The 12,949-nt window shown below is 43.9% G+C and overlaps 1 protein-coding gene across 1 annotated transcript in view; it reads right to left on the bottom strand.

The window, feature by feature from the left end:
• CLSTN2 (calsyntenin 2) overlaps positions 1-12,949 on the bottom strand; it is a 609,016-nt gene that overhangs the window by 19,299 nt on the left and 576,768 nt on the right. Inside the window, exon 12 of the mRNA XM_041734226.1 lies at positions 11,493-11,710. Within this exon, the coding sequence (XP_041590160.1) occupies positions 11,493-11,710 (218 nt within the window). The remainder of the gene's footprint in view (positions 1-11,492; positions 11,711-12,949) is intronic.

Raw genomic sequence — 12,949 nt, 5'->3', positions numbered from 1 at the left:
TCTGAATCTTTGGGGTAAATCCCCAACAGTGCAATTGCTGGGTCGTAGGGCAGGTCTATTTTTAACTCTTTGAGGAACCTCCACACAGTTTTCCAGAGTGGCTGCACCAGTTCACATTCCCACCAACAGTGTAGGAGGGTTCCCTTTTCTCCGCATCCTCTCCAACATTTGTTGTTTCCTGCCTTGTTAATTTTCCCCATTCTCACTGGTGTGAGGTGGTATCTCATTGTGGTTTTGATTTGTATTTCCCTGATGGCAAGTGATGCAGAGCATTTTCTCATGTGCATGTTGGCCATGTCCATGTCTTCCTCTGTGAGAGTTCTCTTCATGTCTTTTGCCCATTTCATGATTGGATTGTTTGTTTCTTTGGTGTTGAGTTTAATAAGTTCTTTATAGATTTTGGAAACTAGCCCTTTATCTGATATGTCATTTGCAAATATCTTCTCCCATTCTGTAGGTTGTCTTTTAGTTTTGTTGACTGTATCCTTTGCTGTGCAAAAGCTTCTTATCTTGATGAAGTCCCAATAGTTCATTTTTGCTTTTGTTTCTTTTGCCTTCGTGGATGTATCTTGCAAGAAGTTACTGTGGCCAAGTTCAAAAAGGGTGTTGCCTGTGTTCTCCTCTAGGATTTTGATGGAATCTTGTCTCACATTTAGATCTCTCATCCATTTTGAGTTTATCTTTGTGTATGGTGAAAGAGAGTGGTCCAGTTTCATTCTTCTACATGTGGATGTCCAATTTTCCCAGCACCATTTATTGAAGAGACTGTCTTTCTTCCAATGGATAGTCTTTCCTCCTTTATCGAATATTAGATGGCCGTACATTTCAGGGTCCACTTCTGGGTTCTCTATTCTGTTCCATTGATCTATGTGTCTGTTTTTGTGCCAGTACCACACTGTCTTGATGATCACAGCTTTGTAATACAACCTGAAATCTGGCATTGTGATGCCCCCAGCTAAGGTTTTCTTTTTTAAAAGTCCCCTGGCTATTCGGGGTCTTTTCTGATTCCACACAAATCTTAAAATAATTTGTTCTAACTCTCTGAAGAAAGTCCATGGTATTTTGATAGGGATTGCATTAAACGTGTAAATTGCCCTGGGTAACATTGACATTTTTACAATATTAATTCTGCCAATCCATGAGCATGGAATATTTTTCCATCTCTTTGTGTCTTCCTCAATTTCTTTCAGAAGTGTTCTATAGTTTTTAGGGTATAGATCTTTTACCTCTTTGGTTAGGTTTATTCCTAGGTATCTTATGCTTTTGGGTGCAATTGTAAATGGGATTGACTCCTTAATTTCTCTTTCTTCAGTCTCATTGTTAGTGTATAGAAATGCCATTGATTTCTGGGCATTGATTTTGTATCCTGCCACGCTACCAAATTGCTGTATGAGTTCTAGCAATCTGGGGGTGGAGGCTTTTGGGTTTTCTATGTAGAGTATCATGTCATCGGCGAAGAGGGAGAGTTTGACTTCTTCTTTGCCAATTTGAATGCCTTTAATGTCTTTTTGTTGTCTGATTGCTGAGGCGAGGACTTCCAGAACTATGTTGAACAGCAGTGGTGAGAGTGGACATCCCTGTCTTGTTCCTGATCTTAGGGGAAAGGCTCCCAGTGCTTCCCCATTGAGAATGATATTTGCTGTGGGCTTTTCGTAGATGGCTTTTAAGATGTCGAGGAAAGTTCCCTCTATCCCAACACTCTGAAGGGTTTTGATCAGGAATGGATGCTGTATTTTGTCAAATGCTTTCTCTGCATCTAATGAGAGTATCATATGGTTCTTGGTTTTTCTCTTGCTGATATGATGAATCACATTGATGGTTTTACGAGTGTTGAACCAGCCTTGTGTCCCGGGGATAAATCCTACTTGGTCATGGTGAATAATTTTCTTAATGTGTTGTTGGATCCTATTGGCTAGTATCTTGTTGAGAATTTTTGCATCCATGTTCATCAGGGATATTGGTCTGTAATTCTCCTTTTTGGTGGGGTCTTTGTCTGGTTTCGGAATTAAGGTGATGCTGGCCTCATAGAACGAATTTGGAAGTACTCCATCTCTTTCTATCTTTCCAAACAGCTTTAGTAGAATAGGTATGATTTCTTCTTTAAACGTTTGATAGAATTCCCCTGGGAAGCCATCTGGCCCTGGACTCTTGTGTCTTGGGAGGTTTTTGATGACTGCTTCAATTTCCTCCCTGGTTATTGGCCTGTTCAGGTTTTCTATTTCTTCCTGCTCCAGTTTTGGTAGTTTGTGGCTTTCCAGGAATGCGTCCATTTCTTCTAGATTTCCTAATTTATTGGCGTACAGCTGTTCATAATATGTTTTTAAAATCGTTTGTATTTCCTTGGTGTTGGTAGTGATGTCCCCTTTCTCATTCATGATTTTATTAATTTGAGTCTTCTCTCTCTTCTTTTTAATAAGGTTGGCTAATGGTTTATCTATCTTATTAATTCTTTCAAAGAACCAACTCCTGGTTCTGTTGATCTGTTCCACAGTTCTTTTGGTCTCGATATCATTGAGTTCTGCTCGAATTTTAATTAACTCTCTTCTTCTGCTGGGGGTGGGGTCTATTTGTTGCTTTTTCTCTAGTTCCTTTATGTGTAAGGTGAGCTTTTGTATTTGAGATCTTTCCTGTTTTTGAATGTATGCTTGTATTGCGATGTATTTCCCCCTCAGGACTGCTTTTGCTGCATCCCAAAGATTTTGAACGGTTGTATCTTCATTTTCATTAGTTTCCATGAATCTTTTTAATTCTTCCTTAATTTCCTGGTTGACCTTTTCATCTTTTAGCAGGATGGTCCTTAACCTCCACGTGTTTGTGGTCCTTCCATATTTCTTGTTGTGATTAAGTTCTAATTTCAAGGCATTATGGTCTGAGAATATACAGGGGACTATCCCGATCTTTTGGTATCGGTTCAGACCCGATTTGTGACCCAGTATGTGGTCTATTCTGGAGAAAGTTCCATGTGCACTTGAGAAGAATGTGTATTCAGTTGAGTTTGGATGTAAAGTTCTGTAGATATCTGTGAAATCCATCTGGTCCAGTGTATCATTTAAAGCTCTCGTTTCTTTGGAGATATTATGCTTAGAAGACCTATCCAGGGTAGAAAGAGCTAGATTGAAGTCACCAAGTATAAGTGTATTATTATCAAGGTATTTCTTGAGTTTGGTTATTAATTGGTTTAAATATTTGGCAGCTCCCACATTCGGGGCATATATATTGAGGAGTGTTAAGTCCTCTTGTTGGATAGATCCTTTGAGTATGAGATAGTGTCCCTCTTCATCTCTCACTATAGTCTTCGGGGTAAATTTTAATTTATCTGATATAAGGATGGCAACCCCTGCTTTCTTTTGAGGACCATTTGAATGGTAAATGGTTCTCCAACCTTTTATTTTCAGGTTGTAGGTGTCCTTCTGTCTAAAATGAGTCTCTTGTAGACAGCAAATAGATGGGTCCTGCTTTTTTATCCAGTCTGAAACCCTGCGCCTTTTGATGGGGTCATTAAGCCCGTTCACATTCAGAGTTACTATTGATAGATATGAGTTTAGTGTCATCATATCTATTCAGTCCTTGTTTTTGTGGATTGTTCCACTGAACTTCTTCTTAAAGGGGAATTTTAAGAGTCCCCCTTAAAATTTCTTGCAGAGCTGGTTTGGAGGTTACATATTCTTTCAGTTCCTGCCTGTCTTGGAAGCTCTTTATCTCTCCTTCCATTTTGAATGAAAGCCTTGCGGGGTAAAGTATTCTTGGTTGCATGTTCTTTTCATTTAGGACCCTGAATATATCCTGCCAGCCCTTTCTGGCCTGCCAGGTCTCTGTGGAGAGGTCTGCTGTTACCCTAATATTCCTCCCCATAAAAGTCAGGGACTTTTTTTCTCTTGCTGCTTTAAGGATCTTCTCCTTATCTTTGGAATTTGCAAGCTTCACTATTAAATGTCGAGGTGTTGAACGGTTTTTGTTGATTTTAGGGGGGGATCTCTCTATTTCCTGGATCTGAATGCCTGTTTCTCTTCCCAGATTCGGAAAGTTTTCAGCTAGGATTTGTTCAAATACATATTCTGGCCCTCTGTCCCTTTCCGCGCCCTCGGGAACCCCAATTAAACGTAGGTTTTTCTTCCTCAGGCTATCATTTATTTCCCTTAATCTATCCTCATGGTCTTTTAATTGCCTGTCTCTTTTTTCCTCAGTTTCCCTCTTTGCCATCAACTTGTCTTCTATGTCACTCACTCGTTCTTCCACCTCGTCAAGCCTCGTCGTTAGGACTTCTAGCTTGGATTGCATCTCATTTAATTGATTTTTAATTTCTGCCTGATTAGATCTAAATTCTGCAGTCATGAAGTCTCTTGAGTCCTTTATGGTTTTTTCTAGAGCCACCAGTAGCTGTAAAATAGTGCTTCTGAATTGGCTTTCTGACATTGAATTGTAATCCATATTTTGTAACTCTGTGGGAGAGTGGGCTGTTTCTGATTCTTTTTTTTGAGGGGTTTTCCTTCTAGTCATTTTGCTCAGTGCAGAGTGGCCAAAAACAAGTTGTATTGGGAAAAGGAGAAAAAGAGAGAGAAGGAAAGAAAAGAGAAAAAGAAAAAAGAGAAAGAAGAAAAAAATAGGGGAAAAAGAGAAGAAAAAGAAAGAAAAAGAAAGAAAGGAGAAAAAAGAAAAAAGGGGGGGTGGGGGAAGCAATCAGAAATCAAGAAGAAAGAGAGAAAAAAAAAGCGCAAAACAAAACAAAACAAAACAAAAAAACAAAAACAAAAACAAAAACAAAAAAACAAAAAACAAAAAAAACCACGGGGGAGTATCTTCCGATTCTGTGTAGTTTAAGTCCCTTGACTTCCCTTGGAACTGGTCCGTCTCGCTGGTCTTCTGGGGGAGGGGCCTGCTGTGCTGATTCTCAGGTGTTGGCACTTGGGGGAGCTGTTCTGTCCCTGCCTGGTGCAGGGCTCGGTGGGGGTTGTTGACCCCGTGAGGCCCCGGGAGGAAGCCACAGTGGCGGGGGCAGCTCTGGGACCCTGGATCCAGCCCCCGCAGTAGCTCCGGGGCTCTCCGTCTGCAGGGCCTGGGGGCTCCGGGGCGGGGCCGCTGATCTGCTCAGTTCCAGGCAGGAGCGTCCTTGCTGTCGTGGGCCCTCCCGGCCTCTGCCTGTCCCGGGGGAGGCCGGATCCTGGGCTGTGTCCCGGCGCCCTGTGCTCCGGGGCCTGCGCTGTTGGATTCGCGCTCCCGGCGGTGCAGCCCCCTCCGCGGAGCCGCCGCCCGAGCCCCTCCGAGCTGTTCCCGGAGCCGCGCAGCCCCCTCCGCGGAGCCGCCGCCCGAGCCTCTCCGAGCTGTTCCCGGAGCCGCGCAGCCCCCTCCGCGCGGAGCTTCTTCCTCTGCGCGAGCCGCCGCCGCTGAGCTGTTCCCGGAGCCGCGCAGCCCCCTCCGCGGAGCCGCCGCCCGAGCCCCTCCGAGCTGTTCCCGGAGCCGCGCAGCCCCCTCCGCGGAGCTTCTTCCTCCGCCCGAGCCGCCGCCGCCGAGCTGTTCCCGGAGCCCCGTAGCCCCCTCCGCGGAGCCGCCGCCCGAGCCCCTCCGAGCTGCTCCGGGTCCCGCCGAGCGCTGCAGCCCTTAGGGAGCTCGGCGCACTCTCTGGGGCGCAGTTCCTCTGTTACTGTCCCAGGGAGCCCGAGGGCGTCCCCGCCTTTCTGGGGATCCTGCTCCAATTCCCGGGGAGCCCCTTTCCGCGGGGAAGGTTGGTGCAGCTCCTGCTCCTCCGGGACGGGGCTCTCCTGTCCTGGGGACACTCGCCCCGGCCTCAGCCCGGCTCCTCGCGGGGCCCCTCCCCCTCGGAGGCCTTTTGTTTCTTTATTTCTTTTTCCCCGTCTTCCTACCTTGATAGAAGCGCGAACTCTTCTCACTGGAGCGTTCCAGCTGGTCTCTCTTTAAATCTCAGGCCGAATTCGTAGGTTTTCAGGATGATTGGATGGTTTTCTAGGTAATTTGCTGAGGACAGGTGACCTGGAGACCCTACTCCTCCGCCATCTTCTAATGTAAGAGTTGGTTTTTTTTAAAAGATCACAAAAATTGATAAACGTTTAGTTACACTCATCCAAAAAAAAAAAGAGCTAAAATCAAATCAGAAAAAGAAATAACAACCAACACCACAGGAATACAAAGGTTTATAAGAGAACATTATGACAAATCATATGCCAACAAATAACCTAGGAGAAATGGATCAATTCCTAGAAATATAGAACATCCCAAAACAGAATCAGGAAGAAATAGAAAATCAGGAAGACATAGAACATGCCAATTATCACAGTGAAATTGAATCAGTAATCAAACACCTCCCAACAAAAGTCCAAGACCACATGGCCTCACAGGTGAATTCTATCAAACATTTAAAAAAGAGTTCATACCTATATTACTGAAAGTATTCTAAAAAAATTGAAGAAGGAAAGCATCCAGATTTCATTCTATGAGGTCAGCATTACCCTGATACCAAAACAAGATAAAGACACTACCAAAAAAGAAAAGTACAGGCCAACCAATATCTTTGATGAGCATGGATGCAAAAATCCTCAACAAAATACTAGGAAACCAAATCCAACAATAAAGAAATCATTCACCATGATCAAGTTGGATTTATTCCTGGGATGCAAGGGTGGTTCAATATTCACAAATCAATCAATGTGATACATCACATGGACAAGAGAAAAGGATGAAAACCATATGATCATTTCAATAGATGCAAAAAAAGCATTTGACAAAGTACAACATCTATTCATGATAAAAATCCTCAAGATAGTAGGGTTAGAGAGAAGATACCTCAACGTTAATTAAGCCCACGGTTATATCACGTGAAAAACCCACAGTTCCATCATATTCATTGGTGAAAAACTGAGAGCTTGTCCCTAAGATTGGGAATAAGACAAGAATATCCTCTCTCACCACTTTTATTCAACATAGTACTAGAAGCGGTAACCACAGCAATTAGGCAACAAAAAGAAAGAAAGTGCATCCAAGTTGGTAAGGAGGAAGTAAAACTTTCACTATTTGCAGATGACCTAATAGTATATATAGAAAACCCTACAGATTCCACCAAAAAACAACTAGTACTGATAAATGAATTTAGTAAGGTCACAGGATACAAAATCAATATACAGAAATCTGTTGCATTTCCATACACTAATAATCAGAAAAAGAAAGAAACAATCTCATTTGGGATGTGTGGGTGGCTCAGTGGTTGGGCCTCTGCTTTTGGCTCAGGGTGTGATCCTGAGGTCCTGGGATCGAGTCCCAAGTCGGGCTCCCCGTGGGGAGCCTGCTTCTCCCTCTACCTATGTCTCTGCCTCTCTCTGTCTCTCCTGAATGAATAAATAAAATATTAAAAAACAAAACAAAAACATTGACAGCATTCTTCACATAACTATAAAAATCAATCCTAAAATTTGTATGGAATCACAGAAGACCCTGAACAGCCAAAGCAATCTTGAAGAAGAACAACAAAACTGGAGGCATCACAATTCCAGATTTCGAGATATTCTGCAGAGCTGTGGTAATCAAAACACTATGGTACTGGCACAAAAACAGACACATAGATCAATAGAACAGAGTAGAGAGCCCAGAAATAAACCCATGCTTATTAGTCAATTAATCTATAAAACAGGAGACAAGACTGTACAATGGGAAAATGACAGTCTTTTCAACAAATGTTGTTGGAAAAACCAGAACATCTTCTTATACCACATACAAAAATAAACTTAACATGGATTAAAGACCTAACTGAGAGACTGGAAACCATAACAATCCTAGTAGAGAGCACAGCCAGTAATTTCTCTGACATTGGCCATAGAAAAAAACTTGCTTGTTATGTGTCCTGAGGCAAGGGAAACAAAAACCAAAAACAAACTTGAGATTTCATCAAATAAAAGACTTTTGCACAATAAAGGAACCAATAATCAAAACTAAAAGATTACTTAATGAGTGGGGAGGATATTTGCATATGACTATCTGATAAAGGGTTGGTATCCAAAATATATAAAGAAGTCATACAACTCAACACCCCCAAAACAAATAATCCAATTAAAAAAGGTCAAAAGACATGAAAGACATTTTTTTCCAAAGAAGACATACAGATGGCTGCAGACACATGAAAAGGTGCTCAACATCATTCATCATCAGGGAAATGTAAATCAAAGTCACGCACACACAAAAAAAATCAAAGTCACAATGAGGCATCACCTCACACCTGTCAGAATGGCTAAAATAAAAAACACAAGAAACAATAAGTGATGAGGATGTGGAGAAAAAGGAACCCTCATGCACTGTTGGTGGAAATGGAAACTGGTGCAGCCACTGTGAACAGTATGGAGATTACTAAAAAAATTTAAAATCATCATATGATCCCATAATTCCACTACTGTGTATTAACCCAAAGAATCCATAAACACTAATTTAAAAAGACCTATGCAGGGCAGCCCGAGTGGCTCAGTGGTTTAGTGCCACCTTCATCCCAGGGTGTGATCCTGGAGATCCAGGATCGAGTCCCACCTCAGGCAGGCTCCTTGCATGGAGCCTGCTTCTCCCTCTGCCTGTGTCTCTGTCTCTCTCTATCTCTCTCTGTGTCTCTCATAAATAAATAAATAAAACCTTTTTTTTTTGTAAATAAAAAGACCTATGCACCCCTACTTTTATTGCAGGATTATTTACAATAGCCAAATTACGGTAGCGGCCCAAGTGTCCATTGATGGATGAGTGGATTAAAGAAGAAGTGGTGTGTGTGTGTGTGTGTGTGTTTATTTACACACATACATACACATATATATGTATGTATATACACACATGCACATACACATACATATTTACACGATGGATTATTATTAAACTATAACAAAGAATGAAACCTTGTCATTCTGCAACAACATGGATGGATCTTGAAATGCACTCAAAGACAAATACCATATGATTTAACTCATATGTGGAATTTAAGGAACAAATGAACAAAGGAGAGAACCAAACCAGAAAGCATACCTTTAATTATAGAGAACAAACTGATGGTCACCAGAGGGGAGGTGGATAAGGGGATGGATGGGTGAAATAGGTGGTGGGGATTAAGGAGTACACTTGTTGCAACGAGCCTTGGGTGAAGTGTTGAATCACTGTATTATAGAGCTGAAACTAATATTACACTGTATGTTAACTATACTGGATTTAAAAAAAATAATAAAATTGACTGGTATTTATGGGGGTGCTTGCTATGGACCAGGCATTGTGCAAACAATCCTAACAGATAGATAGTAAATGGGGTTTTATTATTACCCCCATTTCACCAACAATTAAGTAGAGGGTCCATGGAGTAGGGTGGATTGCGCAGGCTTACACAAATATTAGGGGAAGAGCTGAGACAAAAGCCATGACTTTCTGATTCCATAGTTTATAAATCCATAACCTTTGGGCTGGTAGTCTTCAAATGTTTTTGATCTTGTAACCTTTCTGGGAAAAATTTCTGAACTGAGATCATTTAAATATGTATACTTATTTATTTATAAAGTGGACTAATATATTTTGTATACTATAAAATATTTATGAAAATAGAAATTTAAAAAGGATTTATTAAAGAGAATTATTTTAAATAATTATTTTCTATTTTAATGTTTTCGTGACACCAGAAATATTTTTTACTCTCACTAGATATACATTATTCTAAATAACTTCATATGCTTAATTGTTAGATGCTTGTCAATCCCAGTGGCTTCACGTTTCACTGGCAGAATCTAAAATCATGTTAATCTACACTTAAGACCTATCATTAGTGATAGCATATGTGTATCTGGATTTCAAATAGCCTTTGCGTGGTTTCTGGAGTTTTTTGCCAGCTTCTTGTCAGGTGGGTTTAGGTCAGCCTCTCTCCTTCCTCCCCATGTGGCTGGCTCACTGCTCACGCTAGGCAGGGGGCACGCTGTGCCTATTTTCTTGTTCTCCTGTGGCTGTGTTATAAGTTCTGTCTTCCATCTGTATGTACTTCTCTTGATTCCCATGGTGCTGAAGGGGCTGTGCTGGGCTCAGGCATTTAGAGGTGAATCAGCCACAGTTGAGCCCTCACGGAGCCCCTGGTTTGGCTTAATTAACAGATCACTGCCACCGAGGGCTAGCAAATGTGCACGTGACGTGACACAGAAGCATCGGTCACTGGAGGGCTTACAGAGCTGGAGAGCTAGCCCAGTCTAGGGGAGAGAGTGCTGGCGGTGGAGATGTTTGCCAGCAGTCACATGGATGGGGAGGGACAGGGACCTTCTAGGCAGAGGGTAGGGCACTAGCAAAGGGGAGAACACAGAGGTGAGGGGGTGTTGTACATTCGGGACTCGCCTCTCTTTGGTATTGACACAGCACAAAGAGGAGGTCAGTAGGGGCAGCAGATGATGCTGGGGTGGGTCACTGAGCCCTGGTGGCACATGCCATGAGCCTGCTTTCTTAAAGCATCTATAATAATGATTATTCTACAAATGAGGGGAAGGGAAAGATCACAGGCCCTAATGTACCTGGTGGTGGTGGGGTGTTGCTAGGAAACAGCCCTGTCCTGGCAGGGACCCCTGGTAAGACACTGTCTATTACCATGAGCTAAGAAAAGCTACCTTTTGAGGCATCCCATTCGCTAGGGACCATGGTGGTTTAAGGCAGTGAGTAATTAGGACTGTTAGAGGGGCAGCCCTTCAGGGACTCAGGCCCACTGGTGCCAGCACATCATTAGCAGCTGCTTTGGGAGGGAGGTGGGAGGGAGAGCTGGAGTCTGCTCCTGGAGGAGGCTGCAGAGGACGGTTAAATGAGTATTTCCCCTGTAGATCTGAGTCCTGGGTTTCCCTTTCTTCCTTCCCATCACCCCTCCCTCTCCGACAGCTGAGAGCACCGTAGCTTTCCATGCACCTGTCTCTCCCAGCAGATCATCTCAACTACTCCACCTCCGTCGAGTGGCCCTCCCAAGGATAGATGTGTTGCAAAGTTTCCTGAGAGCTGAGACTAATGCTGCTGGATCACACCTGACTTTTACTGGGTGTATATTAAGGTGCAGCTAGAATTTTTTCTTTGTGCCTCTTTAGCTGTTCTTCCAATTATCAAAATAATACATGTTTACTATTGAACATTTTGCATTTGCAGCAAAGTGAAGGAGAGCAGAGACAAACTGGCTCTTCTGTGTCTCAGAGAACGGCACTGCTAGCGATAGGTGTGTTTTCTTCTTGACATTTTCCTGTGTGTGTGTGTGGGGGGGCCCTCTGTAATTTGCATCTTGCTTTCTTTCATTTACCATTTGACATAAATACTCTCCCTCCAACATCACCTCACGTACGCAGGTGGACCAATTATTTGCCAAATGGTTCGTTTCCCTCCTGTTATTTGTGTTGCTTGCAGCTTTGTTTGCTTTGCTATTAGAAATTCCCTGCCGTGGTGAGCAGTGCCGCTGTCCTGAAGCGGCACGTGACATGGCTGGGTGAACCGATCCCACCCCACAACCTAGTACGCATCTGTACCTGTGGTCTTCAGGTCACCTAGGGCCTCGGCTTTGGTGAAGGTGCTCACAATCTTGAGGTCGGGGAAGAGGGTCACCCCTCGGGCACTTTCAAACTGGGCAGCAGGTCTCCAGAGGCGGTCTGTGCCACGGAGGCTGATCTGGGGCTCGATGGCCTGCAGCACCATCACATAGGCATCCACGTCAGGGACGCTGATGCACACATCTTCTCCAAAGCACCTGGGAAAACAGCTGTGGTCACAGCGCTGAAGAGTGAGCGACAAAAGCATCCTTCATGCGGCCATGGACAAGGATACACACTACCACCTCTAGTCCTTGCCAGGTACCTCAGAGACTCTGAGGGTGTCAACAGACATTCAGATTTAAAGCCACATTATAGTCAGAACTAATAACAATCTAGGGACTTAAAGAAGATTGGCTTCTGGGAGAAATGGGAATCTTCTATACAAGCAACAAGTAACTGTTAAGCCTTTAATTATTCTTTAACAAAGTAATCAGCAGCAATATTAATTAGCAACTGCTTGGTATGTGCATTAGGATTTGGTAAGCAAATTGCTGCCTAACTGGCTGGTGACGGGCACCTCGCTGAGACCCCAGGGCCGAACTCTCCTGCGCTTGTATATGTTGTCTCTCTACAAGGAGATCCCACCGTGCCCCTGTTGCAGATGTGCCAGCCGAGTGCTACTGATCACACTCTTTTCTCCTGATACATTGCCACAGAAATACCTGGAAGGTGGAATGATGTGACCCCATGAGCAAGGCCTGGCAAGTCAAGATAAGGTCGATGGCCTGGCTCTGGCATAATGGGCTTAGGTGACCCTGGGCAAGGTGTGACTCCTGTGAACTGGTTTCTCCATCTATACAATGTAGTTGATGATAATTATCTTAGAGTAGTTAAGGATCAAATGTGATGACATATAGCAAAGAAGCCGACCCCAGAGCCTGCATCGTGGTGGGAGCTCAGTAAATGTTGGCAGATCTGACACCCTCATCAGATTCCATCAGGCATGCGAGTCACTGGCACTCTCCGCGGCTTCTCTAGGCCAAAGACCTAGGTTACAAGAGCCCCCGGGGCCCAGATGGATGCTCTGGGTAGGCTGGGTGGACTCCAGTGGGTGGATGGATGCTCTGGGTAGGCTGGGTGGACTCCAGTGGGTGGCATTTGTCAACTTGTATCCCTTGGGAAAGTTCCTGAGGGAAGCACAGTCTGGGTGGACACCATGCTCAGCCACTCCATTCTTGGAGGTAGGTGAGTGTGGGAGCAGCGGTGTGCTCCCGATTGTGTCTGGCCTTTGCTGTACCAATCCGAGAGGGCACCCTGCCCCTTGTCAGTTTATGGTAGCCTGGTCCCCCTACTTGACTGAAGTGTGGAGCTGACCTGGAGGTGCTTGCTCCCTATCCCAGGCCTCCAAGGGTGCCCTTAGCGTGAAGGTGGGAGCACCTCCTCTGTCACTAGAA

The sequence above is a fragment of the Vulpes lagopus genome, chromosome 19 (genome assembly GCF_018345385.1).
Source record: "Vulpes lagopus strain Blue_001 chromosome 19, ASM1834538v1, whole genome shotgun sequence".
Lineage (NCBI taxonomy): Eukaryota > Metazoa > Chordata > Mammalia > Carnivora > Canidae > Vulpes > Vulpes lagopus.
The sequence above is the reverse complement of the archived record's forward strand: the minus strand, read 5'-3'. Positions and strand labels throughout refer to the sequence as shown.